This window comes from Podarcis raffonei, chromosome 17 (assembly GCF_027172205.1).
Source record: "Podarcis raffonei isolate rPodRaf1 chromosome 17, rPodRaf1.pri, whole genome shotgun sequence".
Lineage (NCBI taxonomy): Eukaryota > Metazoa > Chordata > Lepidosauria > Squamata > Lacertidae > Podarcis > Podarcis raffonei.
This window is the reverse complement of record NC_070618.1, coordinates 5714276-5731858: the sequence shown is the minus strand read 5'-3', so window position 1 is coordinate 5731858 and position 17583 is coordinate 5714276. Positions and strand designations below refer to the sequence as shown.

Below are 17583 nucleotides of genomic sequence, written 5' to 3'. Positions count from 1 at the left end.
GTACTATTATGTTTGCTGAAAACAAATGTAGAGGTGCATATGCTCCACATTGCTATTGTTATTGGTTCCCCCCATTTGATATGGAAAATCTTAATAAACTATTTTGAACCCCCCTCCACAACTCTGCCTGGCCCAGGGCTGGTATAGTTTTAATCCATGGCCTCTTATAACATGCCCCGGATTTGTGCCCACCTCCAGCACTGCTGGTGGGACAGCAATCACAGTACAGTTTTGTACTGCTGAAACAAGGAGGTTTCTGTTCACAAAGAGGGGAAGGAGTTCAGAGCATCCAGTGACTCCTCAGGTACCTTCCCACAGAGTTTAAGATTATTTCCTCAGTCATTTTTCTCCTGAAATTCAGAATCTCACAGAAGAAATTAGCTGTACCAAGTGTATGACTGCCAGAAGACAAATTATTGGTGTACAATCTTAGTTCCTTACTGTCTTGTGCCTTTCAGTGTGGTTTATTTGAACAATACACTGATTGATTTGTATTATAGAACTTCAAAACATAAATGTTTATTGATAATTTTCAGTGTTACTGAGTTTCTAATTTTTTGCAATATACAGGAAAGGGTTCCAGCAGTCTTTCCCCTGCCTCTTCATATTTGGTGCAATCCGCAGAATTTCTGTACAGTCATAGCCATCTCTTAAACATTTTCCTTAATATGCTACTATGTGGCATGCCGTTATTTAAGACTCACTTGTGGGTAAAACGCTACAAGAACATCAAATCCAGGAATGAGAAACCAATGTCTGATATGTTGGATGCAGTGTCTGGGTGGAAATCGTCAAAATACAGATGTATGGCAACAACTTTTGTGTCCGGATTTTCACTTTTTGAAATCTGGCAACCCTAGTATTTGGTTATTGTGATATTCATTCATTTTTAATGACATGCCAGTTAAATGGTATATAAATATTAATTTGTTTAATATGACTTTTAAGATACCTTATAATAGGAAAGTTGTTATGATGAACAAAATAACAATTTTAAAGGATTTGGTGACTTTCTAGTATTGTGTATAGCCCATGGATATATCAAATATTAGTTGTTTATTGTGCTGCTGACTCTGCATATAGTGGATGACATGCTTATTTTTGAATAAATCCTTGTTGCTATTATTATTGTTGGCATTATAAGGCAGTATGACCTTTGCAGCAAGTTATTTCATGTAGCCAGTGGCACCAGACAATGGAGACAGTGGATTGCTTTAGCTGCAGTCATATAGTACCTAGGTAGCAGGTTTCATTAGGACTGAAATGGGATATAATCCACCAAAGTTTGTCAAGATACATTAGAATGAATAGGAATTGCATAAGAACACAACTGGCACAAAGCACCCAGAAGGGCACAGTGCTGTTTTTGTGTGAACATTTTCTATGGCTCTCATATAAATGTGCAGAAGTGCTTAGGAACCTTCCTTTTATAGTGTTTAACATTAAAGAGAGTAAAGTAACAGTTGTAATAACATATTTGCGTTTTCACAGAAGGTGGAAAGCAGTTGATTATCAGCAAAATATAAACTGCCATTTGTCAGCTAATCAATTATCTGGAGGGCTCAGTGCTAACAGTAGACAATACTCCTGTTACGGATAGACAAGAGTGAGCTGTATATGTTCCCTCTGTCACTGACAATGACATACAGTCAGCCCTGTTTGAGCTGACATAAGGTCATCTTTTCCTTCCCAGTGAGACTGGGCAGCTCTAAGAACTGTCGGCTGGCATTTTTAAACTATGATATTACAAACTCCACTGGCTCCTGTGATCTGTTTTACATTCCTTTGTTACCGAGTTTCTTGAGCTTGTGGAGATTGAGTCAATGAATTTCCTGATTCCTATACCCTGTCCTTTCTTCTCTTTTCTGATTTAATTTTGATGAACAATAAAGGCCAACATTTCTAGCTAACTGTTGGTTCAACTCCCAGTTCTCAGCCAATTAGGGGCTGCTAATAGGTAATAATTCAGCAATTGATTTTTATCCCTCCCACCCAGTTTAATGGGACATCTCAGGACCGTTCCATGTTCAGTGTATTTGACTTCTGAATGAATCCTATATTTTAAGTGATAGAGAAAGTATAAGCTTGCAACTAATTTGACTGCTGCTGCTTCTACTAGTGCACTGTAGTTATATAGAACCTATAGTGTGTAGAGCATTGTTCATAACATAGAAGCTACATGGTTCTTGTCTGGGAAGCTAGCATCTCACACATAATATCAGGGTTCAATGGCATTCTTCTTAAGGTGGATTTACATATTTGATTTCAATATGAGACTGGTTTTCTATAGCTTGGATTGCTTTTTAAATATGTGTAGGCATTAACCCATCAGTGACAGAAAAGTCTCCCTGTGAAAAACAATTAATCACACAAGTGGGTGGTTAGCGGGCCACCAATGGGTTTCTTAAGGACAACAGCTTACTAAAATACAAGAAAAATAAGAACCCCAAAAGGGAACTGAAAGTAAAAACAAAAAATAAGGGGGGCAGGCAAAAGAGTGTGTTCGGTCTCCCAATATTTGTTGGGAGAGGGCCAGGCCCCCACAAGGCTGAGGGGACAGAGGAGGCCAGTGGAGCGGCTTCAGTGGCTGGCTCCTCTTGAGCGTGAGAGAGGAGGAGCCACTGGCCACTGAAGCCATGCCATGGGGGCTCCTCACTCAGCCTCCTCCCAATGATGCAGCATCGTGTGCTTGATGTCACATGTGCACGATGTGCACTGGGCCCCCTCAATCTTGGGAGCAAGTTGGCGCCTCTGCATTGGACTTTTAAATATCTCTTTCCTCTATCTCGTTGCTTTTTATGCCTACTTCTTGCAGCTTATCACGTATTTCTTTATTATGATTCATTGGGGTATATTAGTTGTACATACAGTATTTCTGCAAAATATTACATTTATAGTTTATGTGTACAATGTTTTACCCACCCAAAACTCTGAGCAAGAAGGTATATATAGCAGTAGGTACATTCCTATCTAAATTAAATGTCTTAGATATCAAAGCAAGCATGGGATTTAAGTTAAATGGGTGGCGGCTACCAAGGAAGGGTCTTGTAGGTGGTGGTAGCCAAGTTGTGGAATACCTTCCCCAGGGAGACCTGGAATACCTTTACAAAATGTTACTATATTCTAAACCACTGTTTATGTGTTGTGTAGATTCTGGTTACTTGCTTTTATTCTTCCCTTTGGACATTTATATGCTGCAGATTGTTATCTTAGCATATTGTGTTTTCAGTTGTATTCTATTGCTTAATGCTGAAGGCTGAGCCTTTGTATCTTCTGTAACCTTGATTAGGGATGACTCAAGTGAGCCAATAGCCTTGGGTGGCAGATTGACTCAGACTCATCAGTCCTTACTCAAAAGGCCTGAGCTGCCAGGCAGAGGCTCATATTCTTCTCAGAAATATATACTCTGTTTCTGGAATATTCAGAGAATGTGAGGCATGATTCTTGGGTGAGGTCCCTGTTAGAAGATACACTCATGAGAGTCTTTGGGCCAGGTTGAGATTTTTCTATTGATTTTAATTCTGTCTTTATTTTGTGAGTAGATCTTTTGAGTCACCAGGCACTACTTGGGTCTCGTAGAACTCTGATTCATTTCAGTGTGGCCTGTGGCAGGATAAATATCCTTTTGGACTGTGCGCCCGATATAAGGAGCTGCCATTTATGCCAAAAATGCAGCAGATGCTTTATAGTACTGAAAACCCAATAGGCATACAGCACAAATCTGATACATTGTTGAGACTGACAACTATTGAATGTATGTATGTATGGCTTTCTCTGCATTGCAACCTCACAAATTATTTATTTCAAATCAAATCCTGCTGACATCATAAGAAACAATTTGTCGGTGGATAATTCCTGGTAGTGGTTTGACAAGTTGATTAAAGAACAATGACTGTTTGCTATGATCAACAGTGCTCTGAAAAGTAAAGCTTAGGTAGAGATAGAAATGTGGCAGTTTGAAAACGAACAGGGTTAACTTTGCAGAACCAGCCATGCTTTTGCTACCTCTAAGAAAAGAGAGTTCTGCTACAAGGATAACATTGTTATCTTCTCTGTGTGCCCTTGCGGTTTGGACTTAAGTTCCCAGCTAGTTTGGTGAAGAGGTGTTCTTGGTAACCCTAAAGTGAATGAAGCTTTAAGAGAGGAGGAGTGGGATTTGGGGTAGGTGTGAGCCACTTTTGTCAGGAAAGTATTGGGAAGACAGGGTGGTTGTTGAAGCATCTGTATGACTTTAGGCTTTCAGTCTCTTGCATGTCTTTCATGAAACTTTTCTGAGCAACCATCATTAAAAAATGCAGGGTGTTTTTTTGAGGGGATTGGGGGAATTATGAGTGTGTGGTTGCTAACATTTAATACCTCTCAAGTGTTCAGTTTTAGAAATGTGGAAAAAACCGTAAGATCACTCTCACCTACTCAGACCTTCAAAAAAGACATTCAGTCAAGCCATCATCAACATGGCAGGTAGTTACTAACAGTACATGCCATAGAGGAAGGTCATTGCTGATTGGTTGGCTGATTTAAAGCCTACCCTTGCTGATTGCCTCTGAAACTATAGGTATGCCTGTATAGAATAATTTATTGTCATTATTGTTGTAATACACTGGGAGTGTGAGTATTAGAGTGTGTAGTAGCATAAACATTGCAAAGCAAATATCAGTTCATCGGTTCATTAAAAGTCTATTGAATATAAAGCCTCCTTACATCTGCAGCTTATTTTTTCTGATTTCATTATGTCCAGGTTGTTGCTATACCTTACTCTGATAGCTTTAAAAAAACCCCAGCCAGTACTTGACCTTTTCCTCCAGTGGAACTGTTTATGGACTATTTTCTCATCTTGTGTGTGTGTGTGTAGCAATACCAAGAATTATTTAAAGCTTTATTGTCTGCAGATTAATGTCCAGTTCTCCAAATACTCAAGAAAAGCATGTGCTACAGCACTGCTGAGGCTGCATTATTTCAGAATGTAGGTGTGTAATGCCATATTTGAATTTTCAGTTTGCTCCTTTCAAAACTCCTTGCATGTAAAACCTACTTTGCCAAAAAGAAGGTTGAACTAGAGCTCAATGTCCCGATACTCTTATCTCCCATGCAAGGCTGGCCTTACCATTAGGCAAAGTGAGACAATTTCAGGCTGGCAGTTCTGGCACTGAAACAGGCAATGCTCCTTTTGACTTTGGAAGTGGTAAAGTTCCAGAATGTTTATACCATGTGCCCGTTCTGAATGAGTAGATTGCTCTCATGGCAAGAAATGTTGCTGAATGTAACTGAGCGGTAATGGTTACGTTATCCTTTTTTTGGCCCCTAAGGATAATAATGTCCAAATATTGCATTTGATGTTTATTTGAACTTTTGACAAAGACAAATGTAAGCATTGTAACAGCGGAAGATCTCTGATCTTACTTTCACACAGAAGTAAATCTTCTTCAACACTAGAAATAAGGTTTCAAAACTTTACTTGCAGAACTTGTTTCAAATGTTATAAAATAACAAAGATACATTGTTTTCAGTTTTACAAACGTAAAACTGGTCCCATTGTGAGCCTCTAAATATATTTTACTAAAAAGTAGCTTTCTAGCTATAGATCAAAATACTATGTCTTGCTCTTTCTGCTGCATGTATTTTGGCCAACACCCAAAGACCAACAGCTACATGGATTTATTTCTGTGTTTGTGTGATGCAAGCAGCTTCATCTGCATATATAAACACTAGCAAAGGTACTCAGGTAACAGCTTCTCTCACCCCTGCCTTGTGATTTAACTTGTGATCCAAACGTAAAACTCAGTCACAAGGTAGGCTACCACAATCCATATGGAAAAATACTGGCTACGTGCTTAAAGTATTCTTTATAGCAACCTGAATACAATGCAACTAAAATACAGCATGCGATGTAACATTTCATAGTTTCATAATTTCAGCAAAGTCTCTGTCAAATTCCTTTTCCTTAGGTTCAATAGGTTTGAAACCTTCCCTTTCCCTCCTTTCTTTTTGATAATGTTGCTTCTTCAGGTGTTAATCTGAGCCTTGCAAAGTACACAGAGCTGAAGGAGAAAGTAAGAAAGAGTTTTCTTCCAACTTCCACCTTCAGCAATATATACTTTTCACATGGGGGAAGGTAATTACGCTTTCCACACCATGATGAAGGGACAGTAAGTAGGACCCTTATTTTAGTTGGGGTGCTCAGAGGTTTCACAGGCACCCTAAGAGGTCCTCAAAGACATCATTGCAGCAGTTAGGAGTGTGTTGATGACTCCATGGTTACAAGATCATAATATTTGTGACAGATCCATCCCAGAATAAACAAAACCACTTATTAGAATCAATGAGTTTCAAGCCCCTGGTTTTTCCATTCACAGATGAGTAATGGATATCCACAGGAGCTGAATGTTGAAATTTCTTTTATTTGACAACATATTTTAGCTGTTCACAATAAATGGTATGTTTTTGGAAATTGGGCATATTTAGGGCATTTCTGTTTCTTTCATCCTTATGTCCTTTAGGATGAATGATGATAGAATTCTGTTCAGATATATTCAGAACATAATGAATTTGCAGGTTCCGTTCTACATTTCTTGTGCATATTTAAATAGCCCTTCTTATCAGAGAGGTCTTCAGTTTGCGTTCTCTTTTTCAGTCATTAGGGAAAAGACACTGAAAATCTTGCACTCTTGGTAGCTCACCTCACTGTGTTGTTAATCACAAGTCTTAACCAAACCAGAATGGTGATGGGGGTGTCAAGAAAAGGGCTTATTTTATCATATGTAGTGGGAATATAAAATTGTAATATACTTTTGTAGTACAGCTTTTTTGCTGAAGTATCAAAAATGATAAAATAAATCACATAAGTGAGCTTGTCATAACCTTTTTTTAGTCAAATAACTTGACTTGAAATAGCCAAAAGGTGTCAAAGAGTATGGCACTTAGCCTTGTCAGGAAAGTTAATACATTAGTTCAAACCCTCAGAAGAACAGACTGTAGCAGATTTGCTTTTATAACATGGTATCCTTTAATTCAGTATGTCAATGATGGTCTTTCTCAGATGCCACACATTTCACCAGTACTTTTTCAATGAGTTATTGAGATAGCTCTCACACTAGTTGTGTCCTTCATTCAGGCTATGTTATCTTCTGGCAGTCTTTTTCAGTCAACCTGTTTATTGAGCATTCATTCTGAGTTGTCTGCTGGGAGGTTATATGATGTCACATCAAAGAATTGTTATCCCATATTTTCCAGTGCATTTCCTTATCCTTACCACTAAGAGAGCTTTTTTCCCTTTTTGAACTGGTTTTGTGCAAGGGTGCAAAATCCATTTAATTTTGCAACCTGAATTTGCTGGTATGCAGTTGACAATAGTCTAGAAGTGCTTCTGTTTCTATTTAATAAGAGTATATTTTACCTATACCTTGATTGAAGATTGTTTTATTTTGGGGGGTTTGTTTTGCCTCTTACATTAACTTTTTTAGATCTAGAAAAGGGTCCTCACATCGCTCAGAAAAATAAATCTGTTTTCAATCTGTTTGACATGTCAGATCTGCAAAGAAACTTAAGAATAAGCAGGAACAAGTAGAGTTCAAAGCTGGTTTGCTACTAACCTGTTTGCAGTGCTGTTTGCCATTGCTCTCAGTCTCTTACTTTGTGGCAGCTTATAAAGAAAGGGAAATCTTTCTCATTTCTGCCAAAGCTAAGGCTGGGGGGAAAACATCCCACTTTGGTATTCGCAGTACAGTTATGACAAATGCATGGCCTGTGTTCTGAGTGTTAAGGGAAATGTAAAAACATGTCTAGTTGTTGTGAATGCTCACATGGTGATTTGTTGGTTTGATTCTTCAGGTCGTGATTTGGCAAGCACAACCCTCCCTGGATACCCTCCGCACGTCCCCCCTGCTGGACAGGGCAGCTACTCTGCTCCAACGCTGACAGGGATGGTGCCTGGTGAGTTTCCATTTAAAAAAAGAAAGAAAAGAAAGAAACAGTCTTTTAGCAGCAAAGCCAAGTGCTGCCTTTGTGTTCCGCTTTCATACCATTGGCAGGCATAGTAATGGCACTGAATGAAAGAGGAGATGTAAAACAGGCAAATTGAACTACTGCCTTTCTCACAGTCTTTTAATTTCACCTAGGCTGCTGTTCTATAGCTCAAGTAAACTGAGTTCAAGCTGGTTTAGGACTACTTGAAGTTAGAGGGAGACTTAAATTCATATGCCTTGGGTTACATAGGACTGTAGACTGGAAAAAGAGAATTTATTCGGTCAAAACATGTAGGAAAAGAAGTGTCTAGCCTTGCTGCATGGCTGTTCGATACACATGATAAAATGTACATAAGGTTAATCTCAGAGTTACCTCACTTCTCTGAATTTTTGTCATGTGAATCATTTTAATTAACTTTGCTATAAGCATTTCTTGCAATTGTGCCAGAGGAATCTCATACTTTGAAATTATGCTGCTTAATATGGGTGCCTGCAAATGATCTCTTCCAAGGCTTTTCACACATGAGATCTTAGCCATTAATGTCTCCAGTGAATCACCTAATGTTCCCTTTTGTTCACCTTTGGTCTTTCTTATATTTGCTTTAAAAGAAGCCAACCATTTCCTGAGCTGTTATTTGATGTAAGAACATCTCAAGCTTGGCTATGATAATTGAAAGTGCCCTCTGCCAGGAGCAGGGCTTTCAAATTTTTCTGACAGTGGGGAAGAGTTGAAAAAGTTTTACTCAGTACTTTGTAACATCAGACTTTAATAATGCATGCATACTGGGCAGTATTTAGTAACATTAGGAAATGGTGAATTATTGCCCATATTTAGAACTGTAGTGAAGTAGTAGAAATATTAAATTTAAGAAAACTGTTACTGTTTACAGAGAAGGACTGGCGGAATTTCTCATATATTTAGAAAAGATACTTCTCTTCCCCCACTGGAAAGCCACATTTTCAATTCACTGGGAAAAAGATTCAGGAATGTTCCATCCTTGACAACTGCACTCTGCTTCCTCTGGCCATTCAGGCAGTCAAAGTTTATTGGTCCAAACACAAGTAATATAAGCAACATCACCTACTCTTCTCCCCATTGCCATGGACTTTTTGTTCAGTGAGTCTATGATGGATTAAATAACTGAGTCCCCCCCCCCCACCAAATTCATTGTTACCAACATAAACCAACCCCTCTATTCTTCCCTAGCTCAAATTAAAAATATAATTTGAAAATCCCAAAGATCTTCTCTGCTATAGTGCTACTTCACACATGCACCTGGCTTTAGGGATGAATGAATCTGTCATGTTCAGAATCTCCTAGTTTCTCATTTTCCCAATCTTAAATCCCGCTCCCACATTCCTGCATCAGCTTCCATTATTTTAAAAAAAGTTTTCAAGAGCATTTGTAAGCATTTTAATGTGCATTCTCCTAATTTTTGCAAGCAATTCCCCTAAGTTGCATTTTGTATACTATTTGCACAAGCGTAGAAAATGTATTTTTCTACACGTTATTTGCTTGGTGAACTGCATTGCAAAATTTGGATAAGTGCTGATATTAAAGGATCACCGAATTTTGGGTTGTGTGTGGTTTGAGAATGAATTAGGGAGCCACACGAAAATGTGAATGGAACTGAATCCCCACTGCCTGGCCGGTTACCTAGCTTATGCGAACTGAATGTTGTACCGGCTTCCTGAAATCCTCTTTCACACTCTCAGAATAGGCATATTTTCTTACAATCATTACACACAACATGGACTAATTGGAGAGTATGGTCATAATTCAGGCTGATCCTTTAGACAAATGTTCTGCATACTGGGCAGTCTCTCCCCCCCTTTTTTTCTTTTACTAGCAGTCTGTTCCTCTGCCATATTACAAGCTCCTTTTAAAACTTCTGAGTTTTAAAAATGGTTGGCCCATCGCTCATGATGAGTTGCTATTAAAATGTTAAAAACCAAAGCAAGTATTTGGTGTCAAGTCACATGAATTAGGACCTGTAGTATGGAGTGCTCCTGTTTAAGATTTCAGCCAGCCAGCCAAGCAATTTCTTAAGACATTCCATTTTATTCTTGTCCAGCAACAGCCAGTCACAGTTCTGTATGTAATGGGCATATTCAGCCCTCATTGGATTGTTTTTGGCCCCCTCCCCCATATATATTCATATATTGGTAAAAGTGCATTGGGGGCTGAAGTATTGTCATAAAGGTTGTGTATACATATGCTACACAAGTGTTACACAAATATGATCGTTCCCCAGTGAGCTGTTCTAGGGTTTGTCCTGACCCTCCCCCAGGGTTGGATTAACTTTTAAGACCCTAAATTGTATCAAACACAGCACAAAGTAACTGTCCTGTCGGTGCAAGGTTTACAGTTGTGCAACACTACTTCTCCCCTTCACCTCCATGCATCCCCTAAATCTGTTCTGGGTTTTCCCCAACCCTCTAGAGCAGATTTGGGGAGAGGGAAGGGTGCATGTGGAGGGGGGGAGCCCTGCTGCACAAGCATAAATCATTGCACTGATGGGACAGTTGCTTAATCTCATGCTCTACCAACTGAGCTAGCCGGGCGATGCGACAGTTGCTTAGTACTACATTGGATGGATAACTATGTTTCTAACAACATACACCTACACAGATAAAGTTCCATGTTTTCTTCTAATAGCAACGTTCTGCTCTACAAAAGTGAAAGTTATCTGCTGGTTTTAAAAATTTCAAATTCAACTATGGGGTATGGCACTCATCTCCGCTTTCAGGTCAAGGGAGCCATCGTTTGTCCACAGACAGCTTTTCCAGGTCATGCGGCCAGGATGACTAAGCCATTTCTGGTGCATGGAACACTGTGACAGGTGCCAGAGCTCACAGAAACACCATTTACCTTCCCGTCACAGCAGTACCTATTTATCTACTTGCACTGGTGTGCTTTTGAACTGCTAGGTAACAGTAGTGCTGGTATGCAGCTACTACTCATGTGAAGAACTGCACCATATATGGTTCTTTCAGATGTTACTCTCCTGAGCGATGGCATGAGCAAGGTAGTTTCCATTCCTGCAGTCTTCTTTTGGGAGAACAATGTCTAAATTGGCCCTCTGTGGCATATATTTAGGAAATAATATGAAATGTGGAGCATGATCCAATAAGCAGAGAGGTTAGCATGATATACATAAATACTGTGTGAACCTGAATTTGTAGATGGCCTCTCAGTGGTTACACAGCCCACAGTTCCCAGGCTGGATGTAGATTATCTCATTTAACGTGTCGTTACATATGTGCTTCTCAATGTGCATGCACTTGTGGAGATTGTACTATTATTCTCCCATGTATTAGATTCTCACAAATGATGGTGTAGACCTATGGTAGATGGTTACAAACATGCTTTTTGTTTTGGTCTGCTCATTTACTTATTGGGATTTAAAACCAGTTCTAACATGACAGCATTTCCAGTTGTTGTTTTTGCACTCAAGTAGCTAAGATGCAATGCATATATTACTGCTTTGTGGTGTGGTTGCTTTTGCAAAAATGTTTCCCAAGGTGAGATCTCATGGTAAATCACTAGGAGTCCTTTAGGGGAAAGAGCTCAGTGGTGGAGCAAATATATGTTTTGCATGCAGAAACTCCCTGATTCCATCCCTGGAATCCTGCCTGAAACCCTGGAGAAGTACTGCTAAATAGTTCTGAGCTAGATGGACCAATGGGTTTGACTCGCTATTAGGCAGCTTCCTCTATTCCTATGCACTTTGAGACTTTTGAAGGAAAAGCAAGATGTAAGTATAATAGGTGGAGCTTTTGGGTGCTGGAAAGACAAGCAGAGCTATTAAATGTCTGCCTGTTTGTTTTTAACCAGACTCTGGCAGCAAGCAACAGGAGATGGCTGTCATGCTTTGCTTGTGAGCTTTCTGAGGCCATCTTGCAGGTGACTGTAGGAGACAGGTGGACTCTTGGTTTGATTCAGCATATTCTTGTTAGTAATTTGTAAGACTATTTATCACATGTTCTGCACTTCCACTGGAGCCACATTGTGATGCAGGCAGACAATGTGGTTAGTGCTTTTATGAGAGTGTGGGGCATGTGCAGGTGAACAGTGTTGCAGCAGCAACCACTTTGCAGAAGTAACATGAAAACTGTGCTTCAGGCTGGTTGACCCTTAATGGCAGTGACACTTTCACACAGCTTCTTCCTATGCCTTTCCCATAACAAGATCAAGAAGGAACAAAAAGGGTATGGATCAATAATGTCATTTGGTTCCATACAAACATTAATTGGCTATGCAGAAGAGGAGGAGGAGGAGGAGGAGGAGGAGGAGTTTGGACTTGATATCCCGCCTTTCACTCCCCTTAAGGAGTCTCAATGTGGCTAACATTCTCCTTTCCCTTCCTCCCCCACAACAAACACTCTGTGAGGTGAGTGAGAGACTTCAGAGAAGTGTGACTAGCCCAAGGTCACCCAGCAGCTGCATGTGGAGGAGCGGAGACATGAACCTGGTTAACCAGATTACAAGTCCACTGCTCTTAACTACTACATTACTCTAGCATGTACATATGGGGGGAGGGGATATTATATTTGCATGAATAAAATATGTATTTGACCCCACCCACATAATTCCTTCATAAACACTTTACTGGTGGCACATCATGGGAAGAAGCTACTGAGTGTGACCTATGTCCTTTTGGCTCCAAATCTGAATTGGTCCTTTGTTATCTCCATACAGTGATTAGTTTGTGCACTGGACAGACTGTATAGAGATCCAACAAGTCGTTTTGTCCATTCTTGCTTTGTTCCTGCAGCATGCTATATCTTGGGAGATATGGGTGTGTGATGTTATTGGTTGGATTAATGTGTGGTGTTATGTCTTAATTTGTTGAGGATTCTTTCTTAAAGCAAGAGGGTAGCTCTAATGTTTCGTTTCTTCAGATCATTTCCAGTTTTTGTATTCTATCATCTATGATTCCTATTTTGACACTGAAACTGTCAAACCATTTCATGGATGGATATGTAAAAGCGTGAGTTCTATTACAGGTTAACAAGGTTTGAGGATGCATTTTTATGGAATCACTGAATATGTCCCACAGAAATGTTCCACATTTTGTATGCTTTTTGTCTTTTACTGTGAACACAGAAGGCAAGAATGGTCAAAGAGATTAATTCAATGAACCATAAAGAACAAAGCAATATATTTGCCTCTGCACATCAGTTATGCTAGTAGTTCAATCAGAATACATAGATGGAATAAGCTGCCTTTAAAACAGAAGATACTGTGTAGAAAGAGGATCCAATGTTACAGACTATTACCATACAGTAAAGTAGTTGTGGATAACCTGTGGCCCTCCAGATGTTGTAGGACTACAGCTCCCATCATCTCTGACCACTGGTCATGCTGGCCGAGGTTGATCTGTAATTGGAATCCAAGCACTAAAGTAAACCAAAGGTTGTCAGAGGAAATCTAGTGTTCTCTGAAAGCTTGTCAAGGGTTCAAAAGTGAGAAGACCAGGAATGGCAGACAGTTTGTCCACCATTGTCAGTCTTCCCTTACAATGCACTATAAAAAGTGGTTGGTGGAAACAAGTCAAGGTAAATGCAGCTAAGAACATTAGAAGAGTGGGCTGGATCAGCCGAATAGCCTACCCAGCCCCAGTGGCCAACCAGATGCCTGTGGGAAGGGAGCAAGCTGAACATGAGCACATGTGTTTGGAAACACTGTGGCATCCAACTTTGAGGGCAGAGCATAGTCATCATGGCTAGTAGAATCATAGAATCATAGAATCATAGTTGGAAGAGACCACAAGGGCCATTGAGTCCAACCCCCTGCCAAGCAGGAAACACCATCAGAGCACTCCTGACATATGGTTGTCAAGCCTCTGCTTAAAGACCTCCAAAGAAGGAGACTCCACCACACTCCTTGGCAGCAAATTCCACTGTCAAACAGCTCTTACTGTCAGGAAGTTCTTCCTAATGTTTAGGTGGAATCTTCTTTCTTGTAGTTTGGATCCATTGCTCCGTGTCCGCTTCTCTGGAGCAGCAGAAAACAACCTTTCTCCCTCTTCTATGTGACATCCTTTTATATATTTGAACATGGCTATCATATCACCCCTTAACCTCCTCTTCTCCAGGCTAAACATGCCCAGCTCCCTTAGCCGTTCCTCATAAGGCATCGTTTCCAGGCCTTTGACCATTTTGGTTGCCCTCCTCTGGACACGTTCCAGTTTGTCAGTGTCCTTCTTGAACTGTGGTGCCCAGAACTGGACACAGTACTCCAGGTGAGGTCTGACCAGAACAGAATACAGTGGCACTATTACTTCCCTTGATCTAGAGGCTCTACTCCTATTGATGCAGCCCAGAATTGCATTGGCTTTTTTAGCTGCCGCGTCACACTGTTGGCTCATGTCAAGTTTGTGGTCAACCAAGACTCCTAGATCCTTTTCACATGTACTGCTCTCAAGCCAGGTGTCACCCATCTTGTATTTGTGCCTCTCATTTTTTTTGCCCAAGTGCAATACTTTACATTTCTCCCTGTTAAAATTCATCTTGTTTGTTTTGGCCCAGTTCTCTAATCTGTCAAGGTCATTTTGAAGTGTGATCCTGTCCTCTGGGGTGTTAGCCACCCCTCCCAGTTTGGTGTCATCTGCAAATTTGATCAGGATGCCCTTGAATCCATCATCCAAGTCGTTGATAAAGATGTTGAATAAGACCGGGCCCAAGACAGAACCCTATGGCACCCCACTAGTCACTCTTCTCCAGGATGAAGAGGAACCATTGATGAGCACCCTTTGGGTTCGGTCAGTCAGCCAGTTACAAATCCACTGAGTGGTAGCATAGTGAAGACCGCATTTTACCAGCTTCTTTACAAGAATATCAGGGGGCACCTTGTCAAATGCCTTGCTGAAATCAAGGTAGGCTACATCCACTGCGTTCCCTTCATCTACCAGGCTTGTAATTCTGTCAAAAAACGAGATCGGGTTAGTCTGACATGACTTATTTTTCAGAAATCCATGCTGACTATTGGTGATCACAGCATTCCTTTCTAGGTGCTCACAGACTGTTTGCTTAATGATCTGCTCCAGAATCTTCGCTGGTATTGATGTCAGACTGACTGGGCAGTAATTATTTGGGTCCTCTCTTTTCCCCTTTTTGAAAATAGGGACAACATTTGCCCTCCTCCAGTCTGCCGGGACTTCACCTGTTCTCCAGGAATTCTCAAAGATGACTGCCAGTGGTTCTGAGATCACATCTGCCAGTTCTTTTAATACTCTTGGATGCAGTTCATCTGGCCCTGGAGACTTGAATACATCTAAACTAGCCAAGTATTCTTGTACTATCTCCTTAGTTATTCTGGGCTGTGTTTCCTCTGCTGAATCATTTCATAGTAGCCATTGACAACTCTCTCCATGAATTAGTTTAATCCTTTTTTGAGGCCATCCAAGTTGGTGGCCATCACTGCCTCCTGTGGAAGTGAGATTGATAATTTAACTATGTATTGCATATCTAGAAATGCTACCTCTTTGTCATAACTGGAACAAATACATAGTCAGATTACATGAGGGTAGTTGAAGTTTCCTACTACTACAAGATCTCCCTAAGCATTTTGATCAGGGGGACAATAGCACGTCCCCTCCACTCAATTATTGCTGAGCCTGGTATCACCACCCACAATGATTCTGTGGCTGGCTCTTTTTGGTTTTCTAGCTTGCTGGACTCAATGCCATCTTTGACATAAAGAGTAACACCACTGGCAGTATGCCCTTCCTCATCCTTCCTATAGAGTTTATATCCACAGATATTTGCTGCTAAATCAACACTTAAAAATAAACAAATTTACAATGGCATACACTTTCATAGACTAGAGCCCAATTTAAATGATGCATGAAGTGTAATCCACAATTTGCAAGGACACACGCACACACACATACACATGGATGTAAACAAGGGAAAATGTAACTGTTTGCTTTACATGGCAATGACATAGAAATAAGTATAGGGCTATATCCAGTGGTGCCATTCTGCTTGCACAACAGAGTTCTGCTTGTGCAACAGAACTTCTATACCCCCTCTTCTCTGCTGCAGCTCCCTGTGTACCCTCAAAAATCTCCAGATGGTTGGGATACCCTCTGGAGTGGCTTTTGGGGGTGCACAGGGAGAGAAGAGGAAGGCGAAGTCCCATTACATGAGTGGAACGCTGCATATGCAGTTTTGGATACAACTCATGGTCTGTGACAATACAAGTACAGTGGTACCTCGAGATGTGAACGGGATCTGTTCCGGAGCCCCGTTCACATCCTGAACAGAACGTAAGATGCAACTGCACATCTGCGCGTGCGTGGGTCGCCGCTTCGCGCGTGCACGTGACGTCATTTTGACCGTCTGCGCATGCGCGAGTGGCCAAACCCGGAAGTAACACGCTCCGTTACTTATGGGTCACCGCAGAACGCAACCCGAAAATACTTATCCTGAAGCGTATTTATCCTGAGGTATGAGCTTAAATTTTTTCAAAATAAGCAGAGTGATTCTTCACAATAGACCCAAAATTATAGAATTGAACTTATTGAAAAGAGGTGCTGTTTGAGCAACACATGACTAAAATATATTGGGTGCACAAAACTAGTTAGCAACCCGTTTGATACTGGCTAATCCATGGTGTTTGTTTTTTTAATCCTACCTCCTTAATATTAGTGTTTAATTCAATTTTCCTCCTAACCTTCAAGTGTGATATGCAAACAGCAAGTTAATTTGAACAAATACCTGCCTACACCTGAGGAGAGCTTGCTACAATTTCCTAGCCCTCCAAGGGTCAGAAATAAAAATATTTACATACATGGGCTGGGCACATCCAGTATGAGGAGGAAACTGTATATTTTACCGTTGCTTTCCAAAGAAATGTGTTACTTCTAAAATGGCAGGAGCAGCAACACTGGATATAAGATTTTTTTTGTTTTGTGTTGTTAATGCCTTTCATTCAGTCATAATGCAGCATCAGTCATTCTCCTTGTTTTTACATGGAGAATAGGATACCTCTGAGTGACTGGTTCAGATCTGCATAGCAAGTGTGCTCTATGTGTACATGCATGCACTCAATTCACTCCTCTCAGGTTGGAAAACATTGTCCTTTGCAATTTCTATCAAAGTACTCATGCATTCTATGCATCATAATATCACACCATGAAGCCTGCTTTCTCTAGGTGTTACTTTTGATCAAGGAATTTTGTCTGCAGAAATAACATGTTTTTGACTAGTATTTTCAGCATGAAAACTTTCTAAACATCACCCAAGCTTGCCTTGCCCTGAGGGCTTGTCGTGTTTTATAATTGAATTGGAATAAGCTTATGCTTAAATAATCATGCTTGTTCATTTAAATATTTGTTCTGGTTCTTGTATTGGAAAAGCTGAGACAATGGCCCCTGTTACCCTCTGGATATTTTTTTTTATTTCACTTGTACCTTCTTCCTTTCCCTGGGGACTAAGGTTTTGGCCTCATCCCTCATGCTTTGCCATTCACTCGACTGTCATTCTCATTGTCCTCTTGGGGCTCTAAACGGAGGGTGACAGGAAAGGATAGACCGTCCGGGATAGTGATGCTGAAAATATAGTCATTAATGGGACTCTGGAAACCCAGATGTCCTTTCTGAACATTGGTAAT

General features: G+C 40.5%; 1 protein-coding gene across 6 annotated transcripts in view; it reads left to right on the top strand.

The window, feature by feature from the left end:
- Positions 1 to 17583, top strand: part of PAX5 (paired box 5) — a 215839-nt gene that overhangs the window by 163766 nt on the left and 34490 nt on the right. For all 6 annotated transcript variants that reach the window (XM_053372046.1, XM_053372049.1, XM_053372050.1 and 3 more), the window contains one exon: positions 7828 to 7929. In XM_053372046.1, coding sequence (XP_053228021.1) covers positions 7828 to 7929 — 102 coding nt within the window. The remainder of the gene's footprint in view (positions 1 to 7827; positions 7930 to 17583) is intronic.